General features: G+C 39.7%; 1 protein-coding gene across 4 annotated transcripts in view; it reads right to left on the reverse strand.

Annotated features, from left to right (window-relative positions):
• Positions 1-15,257, reverse strand: part of HECW1 (HECT, C2 and WW domain containing E3 ubiquitin protein ligase 1) — a 469,612-nt gene that overhangs the window by 61,748 nt on the left and 392,607 nt on the right. For all 4 annotated transcript variants that reach the window (XM_082691734.1, XM_082691733.1, XM_082691731.1 and 1 more), the window contains 3 exons: positions 9,900-10,034; positions 1,437-1,542; positions 424-520 (listed from right to left, as the gene is read on the reverse strand). In XM_082691734.1, the coding sequence (XP_082547860.1) occupies positions 424-520; positions 1,437-1,542; positions 9,900-10,034 (338 nt within the window). The remainder of the gene's footprint in view (positions 1-423; positions 521-1,436; positions 1,543-9,899; positions 10,035-15,257) is intronic.

The raw sequence follows: 15,257 nt of genomic DNA on the forward strand, positions 1-15,257 counted from the left end.
GAAGAGCACTGGGTAAAGCACAGAACTGCTGAATCACTACACTGTACACCTGAAATTAATATCACATTAATTATTAACACATATCAAGTGTTATTAACACTTGAATAAAAAATTTATGTGGTGCTTTACATAAGTAATTCTTTTTTGGAAGCTATTTTACTTTTCCTGTGCCTCCCTCCGAATCAACGGAAATCATATTGGCATTGTATGAATAGTATGTGACCCGGCAATATGGCTAGCTCTGATTATTGTAACACTGCAAAGAATATTAGAACCCCCCGGATCCTTCGTTTTCAGTATTCAAGACATAATTAAATACATGAACAAAACACAGGCTTCTGTTCTCTCCCCACGGAGGTGCTGTCCCACCTGGAAGACCAGCGGGAGAGACCCAGAGCTAGAGGATGAGGGACAAGCCCCTACCTGAGTGCGTGGTTTCTCGCCAGGCTTGGCTGACGCTCTTGCAGCATTTCAAAAATGTTTGGTTGGCGAAGAAATGCCACAATCTTGTCATTATATGCTGAAACAGACAGAACGGCGAGTTGTGGTTGAGTCTTCAACCCAGAGGTAATTTTTCTAGTGGTTGGAAAATGGCTGCTTGATGCCAGGATTAACCCAGGAGTTTGAAGGACAGGTGACATACTCATCAAAAAATGTAAGCTCTTGAGGGTTGTTTTCTGTGACATAATAGCACTATCATTTTTTAAAGAGCAAACCAAAAGGGAACCATATCTAAGTTAATCATCCTTAATATTCCAGGAATTTAACTGTGTATTAACTCATCCCTGTGTGAACAGGTGAAGGAAAATAAAAGAGCTCTTCCATGAGGAGAGTTGTACTCTCTTCCTTCTGACTTCTCTTGGTCAGTTACTATAGTTATTATGGCAAAAAATTTTACATGAATTCAAAGAAACCCTTTTTTGAGCACTTGACCCTGACGACCTGTGGCCAAGGTTGATTTCCCAGTAGTGATAATGGAAATATCCAAATCCACTGGGGCTCTCTCACCTCACTTCCCTTGATACAAGTGGGATGTACCTCAGGAGATAACTGAGGTTAGGAACGAAGACTGTGCTGACTTATCCCCATACAAGGGAGTTCTAAATCAAAAACTGCATCTAAGAGCAACAGGTCCCATCACTTCATTTAAACTATGCTCTCCTGGTCTCGGCTAACAAATCACTGACTGGAATACAGAAGAGAGGGATGGGGGTCTGGAAGAGAGCCGAAGAGAAACAGGGAAGATGGTAGGTCAAATTGAGGAGTGAAGGGAAAGGAAAAAGGGGCACAAGGGGGATGGAAATAAAGGGTAGGGGTAGATTACACCATAGGGGAGGAAAAAAGAGAACACAGAATCCTAAATATTAAAAGATTCATGACAAGAAAAAAAAAGGCTAAGTGTTGGGTATCCGGGGTCCCCAAAGCACAATACATACCTAGTGGCAATGACTCGTGTTGGTGTTGGCTTCGAATAGCGGCTACTAGGCTGTGTCCTGGCCTGGCCAGTAAAGAGGCTCCTCTGTTTCTAGAGACTTCTGAAGCCTAATTTCAAAATAAAATTGTTAGCACTGGAAATCTTATCAATTTCAGATGGTCTTTTGATACTAATTTTTCAATATGAGGGGTAAAAGATCCTGATATCACCTAAGTTAAGAAAGAAATGAAGTTACAGTCCTGAAAGTGAATAGAAATAAGCAAGTTAAAAAAAAAAAAAGACTAAGTAGGGTGGTTGATGGTTTTTTAAGAAAGTGAATGTGCCAAATGTTATCAATGTTATCTGAATTAATACACTATATCGACTAAGAAACATTTCTCCTCATCAATACATTGAAGAGACTTATTTCCTCCAGTCCTGGAAATAAGTCTCTTCAACGTATTGATGAAGAGAAATGTTTCTTAGAGGGTTTCGGCGGGGAGGGGGTGAAGGGGAGGGGTGAGCCTGGTGGTGGGTATTAAGGAGGGCACGTATTACATGGAGCACCGGGTGTAGTGCATAAACAATGAATCTTCGAAAGCTGAAAAAAGAAAGTTAAATTTAAAAAATTGATTGAAGAGACAAATTCAACATGAATACTCTCAGTAAAGATTAAGTTTATGACTTCTATTTCTCAGAGTTAGCACCGCACTTCAGAACTGAGTGTGAAATGGACCTGCTCTTTTGAACAGCACGGATCACTCTCAGATGGTCATTCTCTGCTGAGTGCTTACCGATCCATTCACTGTGCTGGCTACTCTTCACATAGTATCCTCCCATTCTCCCAAAATTCTGAAAGATAAGCACTATTAACCCCAGATTCCAAACAGAGAAACTGAGAATTGGATAAATTTAGTTTTTACAACATTTTAAACTGTAAGAGGCAGAACCACGGTAGCAACTAATGCTTGACCACAAAGCATCTGTTTGACTCCTCTCCTGCTGTTAGCCTGCATCCAATACCCTGGTTTTGGATGCCCATTTTGATAAAATTTCATGAAATATAAAATTTGCTTAGCTTGAAACTGGTATTTGTGATGATTAATTCAGCTCAGTTTTAAGTTTTAACAAACCCCCTAAGTTCTAGAGTGTGGCAGTGAGCTTCCTACCCTGATTCCATGCACTTCTGCTCCTTAAAGGACCCTGCAGGGTAAGCTTTTTAAACAAGGACCCTATAGATTTTCCCCATTGGAGTACATTCACCAGATATATGGGGTTTGCTGTAGAGTATGACTCATTCGATGGTGTTTGGTAAAGTACATCAAAATAGGCTTTGGAAACATTTCAGAATTACATTGACTATTACTTTGTGATATTACTTAAAAAGTGTGCAAGATCCGGACAAATAAGGAAAGAAAATTCTCCCTCTGAGAGTGGTGCACGATTCACTTCCACAGAATTCAGGAGCGTTATTGAATTCCTATGCTACAAAGTCCAGAAAGGGGACTTTCAGGCTAATCCACGTATCATATAGCAGATGACAAATAGGACAGATTACTTAGGGCTTACTCATTAAAGACATGGTAATTGCTGGTTTTCATTTGGGTCCTCCTTCCACACTCCACACAGAGACAGGTAACATCCTTTCTTTGCAAACTGTGCTAGCAGTTCTGTCTGTATATGGCAGTCTTTGAATTGCTCTTTTTTTTTTTTTTTTAAGATTTATTTATTTGACAGAGAGAGAGAGAGAGATCACAACTAGGCAGAGCAGAAGGCAAAGAGACAGGGGGAAGCAGGCTCCCTGCTGAGCAGAGAGCCCCATGTGGGGCTCAATCCCAAGACCCTGAGATTATGACCTGAGCCGAAGGCAGAGGCTTAACCCACTGAGCCACCCAGGTGCCCCTGAATTGCTCTTCTTGAAGTAGTAGCCATGCAGATATATCCTTTCTCTCCTGGCCCTTTTCCTTGCCCACTGCTTACTTGGGGTACCAGGAAATAGATTCCTTGGGCTACTGAGGTAGACTCCTCACTTTGACGCCATTAGCTCTCAGCTCTGTACTGCTCCTGCAGCCAGCCACCAAGATTTAGAAGCTAGTACTTCTGCAACAGCACTTTCTAGTCCCATGTACATGGTTCCAGTGCAAGGTGATGAAAGAAAAGTTTGCTGATTATTAAAGTAGTCAGCGTGGAGTCTTTACATTTCTCTCTCCTTGAATTAATACATATGTAAAGCCCTTCTAGGACTGAAATGATAGGTCTCTTTTTCTTGGAAGGAGTTACATCAGTCTGCTTGAATGTGTTTGAAATATTTTGAATGCTGCAGAGACAGGTCTCTGAAAGACTGCTCAGTTGAAGATTATCTAAATGATGTATTACAGAACTGAGGAAGTAGGTCTGGTAACAGACCTCAGGAAGGCACGGCTGTATTCTGAACTCAAGTGATGCCTGCTGCCCCACCCTGAGCCTAAGCGTCCCCTTGTTGGTGGCTTGCCCCGAAATAAAGGGCACTCTGAAACAGGAGGAGGCTCAGTTCTATTCCTGGCTGCTGTAGGGAATTCATATGTCGCAGATACGTTTTTAGGGAAACCTGGTGCCTACTTCTGAAGTTGCCTGCTCGCCTGCTCACTGGCAAAACTAAGCCTGATGGCAAAACTTCAGAAACCAGATGAGGGGCAGCTACCCTGCAGGTCAATGACTGACTGATGAATGTGCTTCAAGCGAACTAGGAGTGAGGTGGAGAAAAGACACAGGGAGAAGGGAGGGCTCATGGGGTACCTGAACCATGAGAGATACCTGCTGAGGGTAAAGGAGGTAGCAGAGGGCCTACAGATGAGAAGAGATGGGAGGGTTAAATAGAAACAGGCTTGTCCAACCAGGAGCCAGGAATTTATAGAGATGGAGATAATTTCAAGCAGGGCTGGGAATGACTTTGAGATCAGTCTAGAGTTTACTATGTGCTAGAATCCTTGTACCCCTAAAGCAACTAAATGGTCCATCCTGAGGAATGTCTGGCATCAGCTGAGTGACCTGATTTGGATCTCACCGCAAACATGATGCTAACATTTGTTTTCCTAACTACTGAAAATGACTAGAAAAATGGATTTTCTATTTAAAACCAAAATTACATGACTCACTGAAGTGCATTTGACACTTTTTGTGTTATTGAGTTTCTCACAGGTGTGTGTGTGTGTGTGTGTGTGTGTGTGTGAGACAGACAAAGAAGGGACACCCCCGCTCTTGCACAAGGGCCCACCTCTCTCCCCAGACATGCCATGACTATTCTATGACTGGCTAAAACCCAGTTTGCAGTAGGAACTAATTTAAAGATTTCTTTTCCTTTTGATGTTGAGATAGCTTTAATCATAATTGCAAATGTGAAAACTTCAAACATTTAGCTCTCCAGAAAAAAAAAAAAATGCTCAGAAAATAGTTTTCAGTAACTGGTAAACAAGCTTCTCTTCTGTGTTGCAATTTAGAAATGTAAACTGGTGGTTTTTTTAAAGCCCTGATTGAAATTGCAGGTTTTAGACTGAGTTTGGGTTAATAATCAGCTAACGTTCTCTTTGAAAATGCTGGAGACCTAATGATAAAATATTGAGTTCAGAGGAAAAGCCCAAGTAATGAATTTGCACTCATCTCTAGATTCCTTTTGTATTCTGAAAGTAGATCGTTAACAGAGTTTTCAGAATTATCTTAAGGAAACAAGAGAGAGATCTATGCTTGAGTCATTCAACATATTTATAATAGTGAAAGTGAATAATAAACATAATTACAAAGGAAGGCTTGAGCTAAATTACAGTAGATTCATATGATTAAAATACAGAAGAATTTTAATGGCATGGGAACCGTCTCCAGGGTATTGTACTGGTAAAGCAGGATACAGAACCATAGACAACATGATTCAATTTTTTATTTCTGTGTAGACCAGAAGTGTCTCCAGATGGGATATTATACTCTCCTTTCAACTTCTTTCCTGTCTGTGTCTGTGTTTTCTACACTCTTTACTTACTGTTGATTCAAAACTTTATTTTCATAAGTGTCTGAATTCTATAAACTTCCAGTAAAACCTATAACCACATATAGGTTACATGGAATCAAGAGGAAAATTCCCAGTTTTTAGAAGTGGTAAGGAAGTTACCTTCCCCAAAGGCAAGCTTCCCGAATGATGACTTCTCTGTGTCATCAGAGCCACTGGAATAACTTCTACCATCAAAAAAAGCTCGCTGCAAAGAATGACCCAGAGTGACCTCTGCTTTCAAAGTGAAAAGTCGGTTTCTCTTCTCTACCAGATCCCTGCCCTTCCCTGAGGCAATTACTATTATCCTTTTTGGTGTGTACCCTTCCAGAACTTTACTATGACTAATAACTTTCTAACCTGACCAAAATAAGGTGTTAAAAGAAATAAAAATTATGTACCCTTCCTTATTGTTACAAGACAAATGTGATTGTTAGTGATTTCCTCACAAGAGATGGAACCCAATATTTATAGCCCAATACGCTCTTTCCATTTATCTGTGTCCATTTCCATTTGGACATTATGGGAAGGGTTAGGCCTGTTCTGTTAACACCTTTTTTTTTTTTTTTTTTGGTATATTGCAGACAACGTGACACTGTACTAAAATGTAGGCTAAAGCATCAAATCATGATCTTTTTATGCATAAACTACTATATTCCTGATAACTGCTTTCAGTAAAATGCCTGAAAAATTTTCATTTGAAGTAAAAAAAATCTAAAAGAAATGTGACAGTGCCTCTGTTAATAACCTATCACAGGGGTTTGAGGGAAATTTCTACCATTTAGGATCCTGAATATAGGAGCTGATTTCAATTCTGTCTTTAAAATTGATAAAACATTCAGTGCTGAGAAGCACTTAAAGGAGTGGCTCATGAAGGTGAAACAGAAAATACTGATTCCTAAGGTTGTGGCCTAAGAAACATCTATAGCAAATCCAACAGTAATCCTGACATGTGACATGGAAAAACCACGGATTATGGAAACAGTTCACTGATCATTCCCGAGTCTCATATTTCCATCTGCTTAACTGTCATTTCAAATTGGATAGCCTACTGCTTTCCTACTCACTGTCTAACTTACCCAAGAGCAAACCCGCCATCCTCCCCAACTGGCTCTCCTGTTCATCTCACCTGTGTGTTGTTAATGTGCCACGAGGCTCACAGACTGAGAATCACAGAGCCAGCCATCTAGTCCCCTGGTGTCCCCTGCAGATGAGGGACCTGAGGCCCCAGAAAGGAAAGGAAGGAGGAGTGACACACCTCCTCTGTGGCAAAGCCGGGGCTGAGACTCCATCTGCAACTGAAGTCCCAGGTACCCCTTCCTCCCACCTCCTGACCTCTGCAGTCTTCTTCCCAAGGGGTGTTCTTTGTCTTGGGTCTCTTGGCCACCTCCAGTGGCCTCTAATGGGCCCTTCTCTTGCAGATCACTCCTTTCTTTCCTCTTCCTGGCCGCCATTGTCTGTTTTCTAAAATACTAGTGTACACTGGACTGGGAGTTAGATCTGAACTGTGGTCTGGAACTCCCTGTGTGACCTGAATTTCTGATTTTTAAGTTTGCCTGACTATAAAATACAATTCTTAACTAAAGTGGTATGACCACATGGGAATATTTGAAAATGCTTAGAGGTATTTTGGTGTTTGTCTGTTTGTTTGTTTGTTTCGGTTGTCATAGTGACAGCTGAGGTGAGGGCTCTCCTGACAGTTAATGGATGTGAGCAGGAAAAAAGGTCCTGCAATGGCAGGGGACAATTCCACACATTAGAGAAGTGTCCTCAAAATGCCAATCGTCTTCTCTAAAGCCACTTTTCCACAAAAACCATCATGTTATTCCTCTCAAAAATCATTCAGTGGGTTCATGGGGAAGTGTCAACCATACGGCATTCAAAGCTTTTAAAAAACCAAGACAAAATGCAAGTGGAAACCCTATTCTGGTCACAGTGAAATATTTGTTGTCTCTTTACTGCCCTTTCTTGATCCTATTGCTGCACCTCTGCTCATGCGGGGTTGCCCTTCCTCTTCCTTTGTACCTGGCTAGATACTAGGGTTAGGTCAAGTACATTAACTTTAAAGATGTCTTTCCTTGGCCTCTTTTGAACTTCTGTGGCACTTGTCCTAACATCTTTCTTGGCACTCAATCATATTTTACTTGTTCTTGGTACTCTACTCTGTGTTTTCTGGCCTGGCTTCAAACACAGGCTATAAAACCCCCCCAGGCAGGGATCATATCTCATACTTCTTTGCATTCCACAGTGCTCATAGCAAGCCACGCACTTAATCAATGTTTGCTGAGCAAAATAATATCACAGCAAACACAATTAACATTTCCCACCACCCCCTCCTCCTATTTTTATACCAAGATCCTCCTGTTGTTTCACTCCCTGGGCTCTGGGCTTTCACAGCAGGGCGAACCAGATACTGATTTTCATAGAGCCTGGGTCTTTGTTTTCTCTGGAATGCTAACCGGATGAGCAATTCTCTGCCTCCCAGCTTTTCTCTGTTTCTCCTTGTGTCAGCGCAAAGCTACCAGGGGATGTGCGGAGGGATGGGATGGGTTTAAAAACCTGATCAACTGAGGGTGCCTGGGTGGCTCAGTGGGTTAAAGCCTCTGCCTTCGGCTCAGGTCATGATCTCAGGGTCCTGGGATCAAGGCCCGCATCGGGCTCTCTGCTCAGCAGGGAGCTTGCTTCCTCCTCTCTCTCTGCCTGCCTCTCTGCCTACTTGTGATCTCTGTCTGTCAAATAAATAATTAAAATCTTTAAAAAAACAAAAAACAGGTAACGCAAGTGGCACTCATGACTTGAATCTCATTTCAATAGAAATGTCTTAATACTTGTATTTTCAGACTACTTTCTTATAAATGTAAGAGATCTAGATCTTTAGGGGGTTTACCTTAGGTAGTAGGTAGGAGGTAGGAGGAACCTACCTTTTTGTTTTATTGACAGTGAACCTGACTTCAGGACTCAGTTTCTTTTATCAAATGTGGTTTATCTCTCGTAACGACGAAATCGCCTTAATAATACTAAGGACCTTGGATATTTTAAATAAATTAAATGGCATGTTTCAATTTGATTCAGAATCTTGAGTTTATCCACTTAAATAAATCTTGAGTTTATGCCATACTTTCTGAAGTGTTATAAGTAAGTGCCACCAGAGAGGGATATAATCAATGCCTGTTGAGCTGGGACGTTGGGTGCTGCTTTTTGTCGCCTGCGAGCATGGCAGCTGCAGAGTGTCTGCTAGCTGTGCTCCTGACACCCACGTAACCTGGGGGAAAGCGTAATATTTTTCTCCGCATGGTCAGGTGCACATTTTACATATACACAGAACGAAAGAGTCAGCATGTTTTCAGCAGCATCCTAAAGCAAAACCCAAGATGACCCATGAAAGGGAAATCCGTTTTCTCATACTGGCATTATACTGTGAGCGCCCTCGGTTGGGAAGAGTTAGGCCTGTCAGGATACAGATGCTTCCCCTAAAAGAGTAGTAAACTGGTACCAATACGTCAGGAACAGGCTCTTCCCTTGAGACGTGCTGTCTGAGGCTGCCAGGTGGATTGTTATTTTCCCCATTTCTCCTGAGACATTCACCCTAGTTCTCCCTGGAATGATGTGGGGGCAGTGGGGAGACACACACACACACACACACACACACACACACTTCCTCTTTTACCCTGTACTACTTCATTTTTTGCCTCATTGTAATCCAGCACGACAGGCTGTTTTACGAGAAACGGTTCTCAGTGGCCACCACCTCCTGAGATCCTGCTGGTCTCCAGGATGGTACCGATACCTGGGAAACATCAATGAGGGATTTACTCAAAGTATTGCCAGGAATGGACTAGAAGTAGAAAAGAGCTATGTTTGGAGTTTCGGTTTGAGAAGGGAGGCCAGGAAAGGGTATGGGATAAAGAGATTGTACTTGAGAGAGACAATGCCCATGATGTTTAAGAAGGATGGTTTCACGATTCAGTGGAAGGTGACCATAGGCAGTGACTAAAGATATAAACAGGAAAGAGCACGTGGTAGGATCCAGAAAGAGTATTCATGTCCCCAGTGGATCCCTGGTCCATGTATGTCTATGGTACTGATGTCTTCTCCGGGATCTATGAAGAGTCTAAGGTTTAATGTCAGTCATATCCTTAGGATCATTTAGGAAATCACATGTGACTGGCCCGCCTAAGGAAGCACAGTGCAGGCCTGGTGTGCGGGTCTCCTGAGCCTGCATTTTCCATTTCGTCCCTTAAGCTAGACATAGTCTTTGTAGTGGCGACTGTTAGGACAAAATGGAAGGCAGAAAGAAGGCGGTCTGAAGATGGGTCTACAGAGTTCAGTGGGTGTCCCTGACTCCGCATTCTTCTAAAGACCATGGGGATAGAGCAGAGCCCTTGGAGAGCAGGCAATCCTAGATTCCAGTCACCAAAATGGAGCAGGGCCTGTGGAACTGTGAGCCTGGCGGGGAGGCGGGGGGGTTACCTCTCCAGCGCTGTAGCTCCGAAGCCTCTGCAGGTGCTGTCGGTGGGTCAGGTGGTTGGGGAGACGCCCGTTCTGAAGAGGGATTCGGGGGTCAATGAAAGTGGTAGCTCGACTGTTGTGGTCCACGAAGAAAGACTGCAGATAGACCAGTAAAAAAGCACACTGCATGAGAATGAGCCAGAGTGAGGTCAATAAAGTAAGGGAGTGCTACAGCGCCCAGTCTTCAAGTTTATTTCTGACCCTCCTTATCTGCTCAAAACGATGGAAGACGGGGGCATGCCAGTCACTGATAAACACTTCACACTGTGGACTTATAGACTCCTGGTCATAACACTTTACTCACCATGGAAAGTAAGAGAAATAGAGCCTTCAATGTATTAAAATAACACTAGTTATGAAACATTTTATTTTAAAAACAAAGTCTCTTTTTTGATTATAGAATTAGCACAGTCTCATTGAGAAGAATTTTTAAAAGGATAAAAAAATAAGAAGAAAATAAAAATTACCTCAAATTTCACAATCCAAGGGTAATCATCAAAATATTATGGTGACCTTTCCACCAGTTTTTTCTTTTCTCATGCAAATATACAAATATCTACATATTTTCCCCACATCGGCACCTACAGTTTTGTTAGAAAATTTTTTTCCATCTCCTATTTTTTTTTTTAAAGATTTTTATTTATTTGTCAGAGAGAGGGAAAGAGAGTGAGCACAGGCAGACAGAATGGCAGGCAGAGGCAGAGGGAGAAGCAGGCTCCCTGCCAAGCAAGGAGCCCGATGTGGGACTCGATCCCAGGATGCTGGGATCATGACCTGAGCCGAAGGCAGCTGCTTAACCAACTGAGCCACCCAGGCGTCCCTCCATCTCCTATTTTATGAGCATTTCCTTAAGTTATCAGACATTCTTTTAATATAATTTTAGCAGGTATATAGCTTGCTGGATGTATAGTAATTTTGGTACCCTCTATCACTGGACATTTTACTTTTTTACTTTTTTAAAAATAATGCTTCAATAAACATTCTTGTTCATAAACCTTTGCAGCATGTCTGATTACTGTACATGTCCCAATATGGGACAAAAGTTATTCTTTAAAATTACCTCTCATAAAATTGGTACCTTCTCAGGAAAAAAAACCCTTTTGTACTACTAAACAATCTTTCAAATACTATCTTGAACAAAATGTAATGTTTGGTGAAGGTGACTTCCTCTTAAAGACCTCAATCAATGTTCATTGTAGACACACTCGGATGCCACCTTACAGAGGTAATCCAAGTCAAATACAGATGTAAAAATTATTCTTGGGAAGTATGAGCTTATAATTTCAAGTATTAGATGTCCTTGCAAACAAGTCTCTTTTGTTAAAGAGCTCTATAAAAAGTGATACAGGAAGTGGTTTCATTATGGGGACCAAAAGTTACCTCCACAGGATGTAGGAGATTAACTCCCCTAATATCATGTGACTCAGTATCTGTGACTTGCTGTAAAATTCCCAGGACAGCATCCCACACAGATTCAAAAAGGCCTATTTGGGGGCATCTGGGTGGCTCAGTCCCTTAAGAATCTGCCTTCTATTCAGGTCACGATCTCAGGGTCCTGAGATCAGTCTCTAGTTGGGCTTCCCCTCAGTGGGAAGTCTCCTTCTTCCTCTGCCCCTCCCCCTGCTTGTGCTGTCTCTCAAATAAATATATAAAATCTTAGAAATATAAAATAAAAGTTAAAAAAATCCGTATGTCCAATTTGGATGGGACTAAATATGATGTGCCCTGAAAAACTGGGTTTGGTGTTTCAAAAGTGGCACTAGTGACATCAAAAAGATGAGTAAAGAATCTGAAGAAGGAAAAATGTGAGTTAAAAAAAAAAAAACATTTATCAACGTGTTTCTATAACATGAGATTTTAAACACACAAGTATAAGCTGAAGTCAATATTTGAAGGGTCTTTTTATTACTGAACTATATGCCTGCAAGTTTATAAATTAAAGTTAAATGGGTTTATTGTTATTTGTGCATATGTGGCAATTCTTTAGTATAAATTCCTAAAAGTTGAGTTAATCACTGGGCTAAAATTAGAAAAAATTTGTTTATTGGTCTATATTAACAAATTACCTTCTTATCCTCATCATAAGTCAATGAGTGCTTTTCATGGACTTTATAAATGTGGAGTATTTGAAAGACCCCTTAGAAATGCTGAATGGTAAATGGTGCTGAATTATTGTTTACAGGGGAAGCCAAACATTTTCTCACAGTTTTATGGGTTAGTTAATTAATATGTGGTACAATATTAATTGATTTCAGGAGTAGAATTCAGTGATTCATCCCTTAGAAAAAATACCCGGTGCTCATCACAAGTGCCCTCCTAATACCTATCACCCAGTTAGCTCATCCCACCTGCTGTCATCAACCCTCAGTTTCTTCTCTATCATTACGAGTCTGTTTTATGGTTTGTCTCTCTTTTCCCTCCCATGTTCATCTGTTTCATTTCTTAAATTCCACACAGGAGTGAAATCATACAGTATGTCGTTTCCTGACTGACTGACTCTAAATTTGTTGTTTAAAATTTAGCTCTATTGCTTACGGCCATGGAATGCAACATGAGTATTTTATGCTCTTCTGTTTTCTTTGTGCTATAAAATATTATCATTTATTAAAACAAAGCTCCAAGGATCTCATAAAGAAGTTGTAAACTGTTTTTTTCTTTTTAAAGAAAATTGTGGTAAAATGTACAAAACGCAAATTTTGCCATTTTAATCAGTTTTAAGTATACAGTTTAGTGGGATTAAATACATTCTCATTGTCACATAACCATCACCATTGTTCATCTCCTGAAGTTTTTCATCTTCTTAAACTGAAACTCTGTACTCATTAAAGACAAACTCCTCATTACTTGCTTCCCCCAGACCATGGGAACCTCTATTCTACTTTCTATCTCTATGAATTGCACTATTTTTAGATACCTCATGTGAGATAAAGTATTTGTCCTTTTGTTTCTGACTTGTTTAACTTAGCATGATATTTTCAAGGTCCATTCATGCTGTAGCATGTGTCAGAATTTCACTGCTTCTCAAAGATGCATAATCTTCCATTGTATGGATAATACCACATTTTGTTTATCCATTCATATAACTTCTATTTTTTCTATGCTTATTGAGGTATAATTGACAAATAAAAATTGTATGTAATTAAGGTCTACATAAGGTCTATTTTTAACAAAATAATATATATCCATTATTCCAAAACTATATTATTTAAAATCCTGACTTATTTTGTCCTTCTGTCAAACTGATAGATACAAAACTCATTTTCCTACCATGCATTTATTTCATTTCTTTTTGTATTTCTCTTTTAGTTTTCTTTATATATGATATGATGCTATTTGGCTCATAATATATATGAATAACAGGGACGCCTGGGTGGCTCAGTTGGTTAAGCAGCTGCCTTCGGCTCAGGTCATGATCCCAGCGTGCTGGGATCGAGTCCCACATCAGGCTCCTTGCTCGGCGGGGAGCCTGCTTCTCCCTCTGCCTCTGCCTGCCATTCTGTCTGCCTGTGCTCGCTCTCTCCCCCTCTCTCTCTGATAAATAAAATCTTTAAAAAAAAAAATATATATATATATATATGAATAACAAATCTTTATTTTAGTTGTGCCTTTGATTTATAAAAAATCTTACTTTGACTCCATTTAATGGTGTGAATTTGAACTCTGCTTTCTATGATATTAATATACCATGGTTTTTCTTGTTATGGTTTTTACATTCTATTAATATTTATTCTTTTATTTTTTAAACTCTGAATCATTTCTTGGGTATGTCTTTTAGTAAGCTGGATCTGTTTGTTACCAAATCTGAAAATGTCTTCCTTTTTGGTACATAAGTTTACCCTATTTCCACCTATCACTAAGACTATTATGCTTGGCTGTACTTTTGTTACTTTATTTTGGTTATTTACAATTTTTTTTGCTTCCTGGTGGATTTTTGGGGTATTTTGCTATGTAAACCATATTTTGCTTGATCTTATTTTGGTAGAAATTTGAAACAGAAAAATCTTGCTTTCAATGGTACAAACAGTTGCCTTCTAAGTTGATCAAGTAACTATATTTAGCCATTGTTTTTCAAATTACTCAACTATGAACATTAGCACAACTTTCCCTGCCCTGTTCACCGGCCTTCTTCCCTCGTCTATTTTATTTTAGGTTAGGAATATGATTCAGATAGTTGTTATTCAATTTTTCCATTTTTCTTATACATATTCTCCCATATTTTATTGAATCTTTTTCAAAATATTTTAAAGTATACCACATCTTCTTAATCCATTCATCTGTTGATGGACATCTGTGACTCTTAATCTCACAAAACAAACTGAGGGTTGCTGGGGGGAGGGGGTTTGGGAGAAGGGGGTGGGATTATGGACTTTGGGGAGGGTATGTGCTTTGGTGAGTGCTGTGAAGTGTGTAAACCTGGTGATTCACAGACCTGTACCCCTGGGGATAAAAATATATGTTTATAAAAAATAAAAAATTAAAAAAAAATAAACACTACAAAATTAAAAAAAATATTTTAAAGTATTTTAACAATTATTTACACTTACATTCATATATTTGATTGATTTAAATATTCACCACTAAGGCCCTTTTATACTGTTTTCTCCATTATTGATTTCCTGTTCTGCTTCATTTGTAAGTCATTGGGGGAATGGCTTTTGGTGTTTTCTTTGGACAGGCAAGAGAGTACAGTGAGTTCTGAAATCCCGCATGTAAGGTGGTTTTCCTAGTATTTTCACACTTGAATGACACCAATTTGTTTGGATATAGAATTTGGGGGCTGCAAATTTTTCTCATCAATAACCTGTACTCCTTGCTCTGTGAATTTCTGTAGTTGAGTTTCATGGATGGAAAATTTTAAGCTTGCCTGATTTTTATTCTTTTTAAGGTAACTTTCATATTATCATGGCTATATACTGATAAGACTTTTAAAAAATCCCCATTTAAAGACAATTCCAGAGTATGTGTAGATATAGAATTTTAATTAATTTTAATATAGCTCAGTGAGCCCCATTAATCTGCCTACCTGAATAATTTATTTTAGAGCACAAAATTTTATTTTCAATATTTAATAAGTGAATTTTTATATTCTGAATTTAATTTTTGTTGTTCTACCTATTATTCTGGTTTCTTCTTTAGGAACATCCATAAGCCATTCCCCAACAGAGATTTTAACTGAGTGGTAATTATATGCTAGGAATATTCTAAGCCCTTGGGGTTTCATCAACGAGCAAAGATCCCTGCTCTCAAGGTGCTCAAAATTCTGTCAGGAGAAACAGACAAAACAATAAATCTAACAAGTATATAACTTATATGGGGGAG

The sequence above is a fragment of the Mustela nivalis genome (genome assembly GCF_964662115.1).
Source record: "Mustela nivalis genome assembly, chromosome: 12".
In the NCBI taxonomy this organism is placed as follows: domain Eukaryota; kingdom Metazoa; phylum Chordata; class Mammalia; order Carnivora; family Mustelidae; genus Mustela; species Mustela nivalis.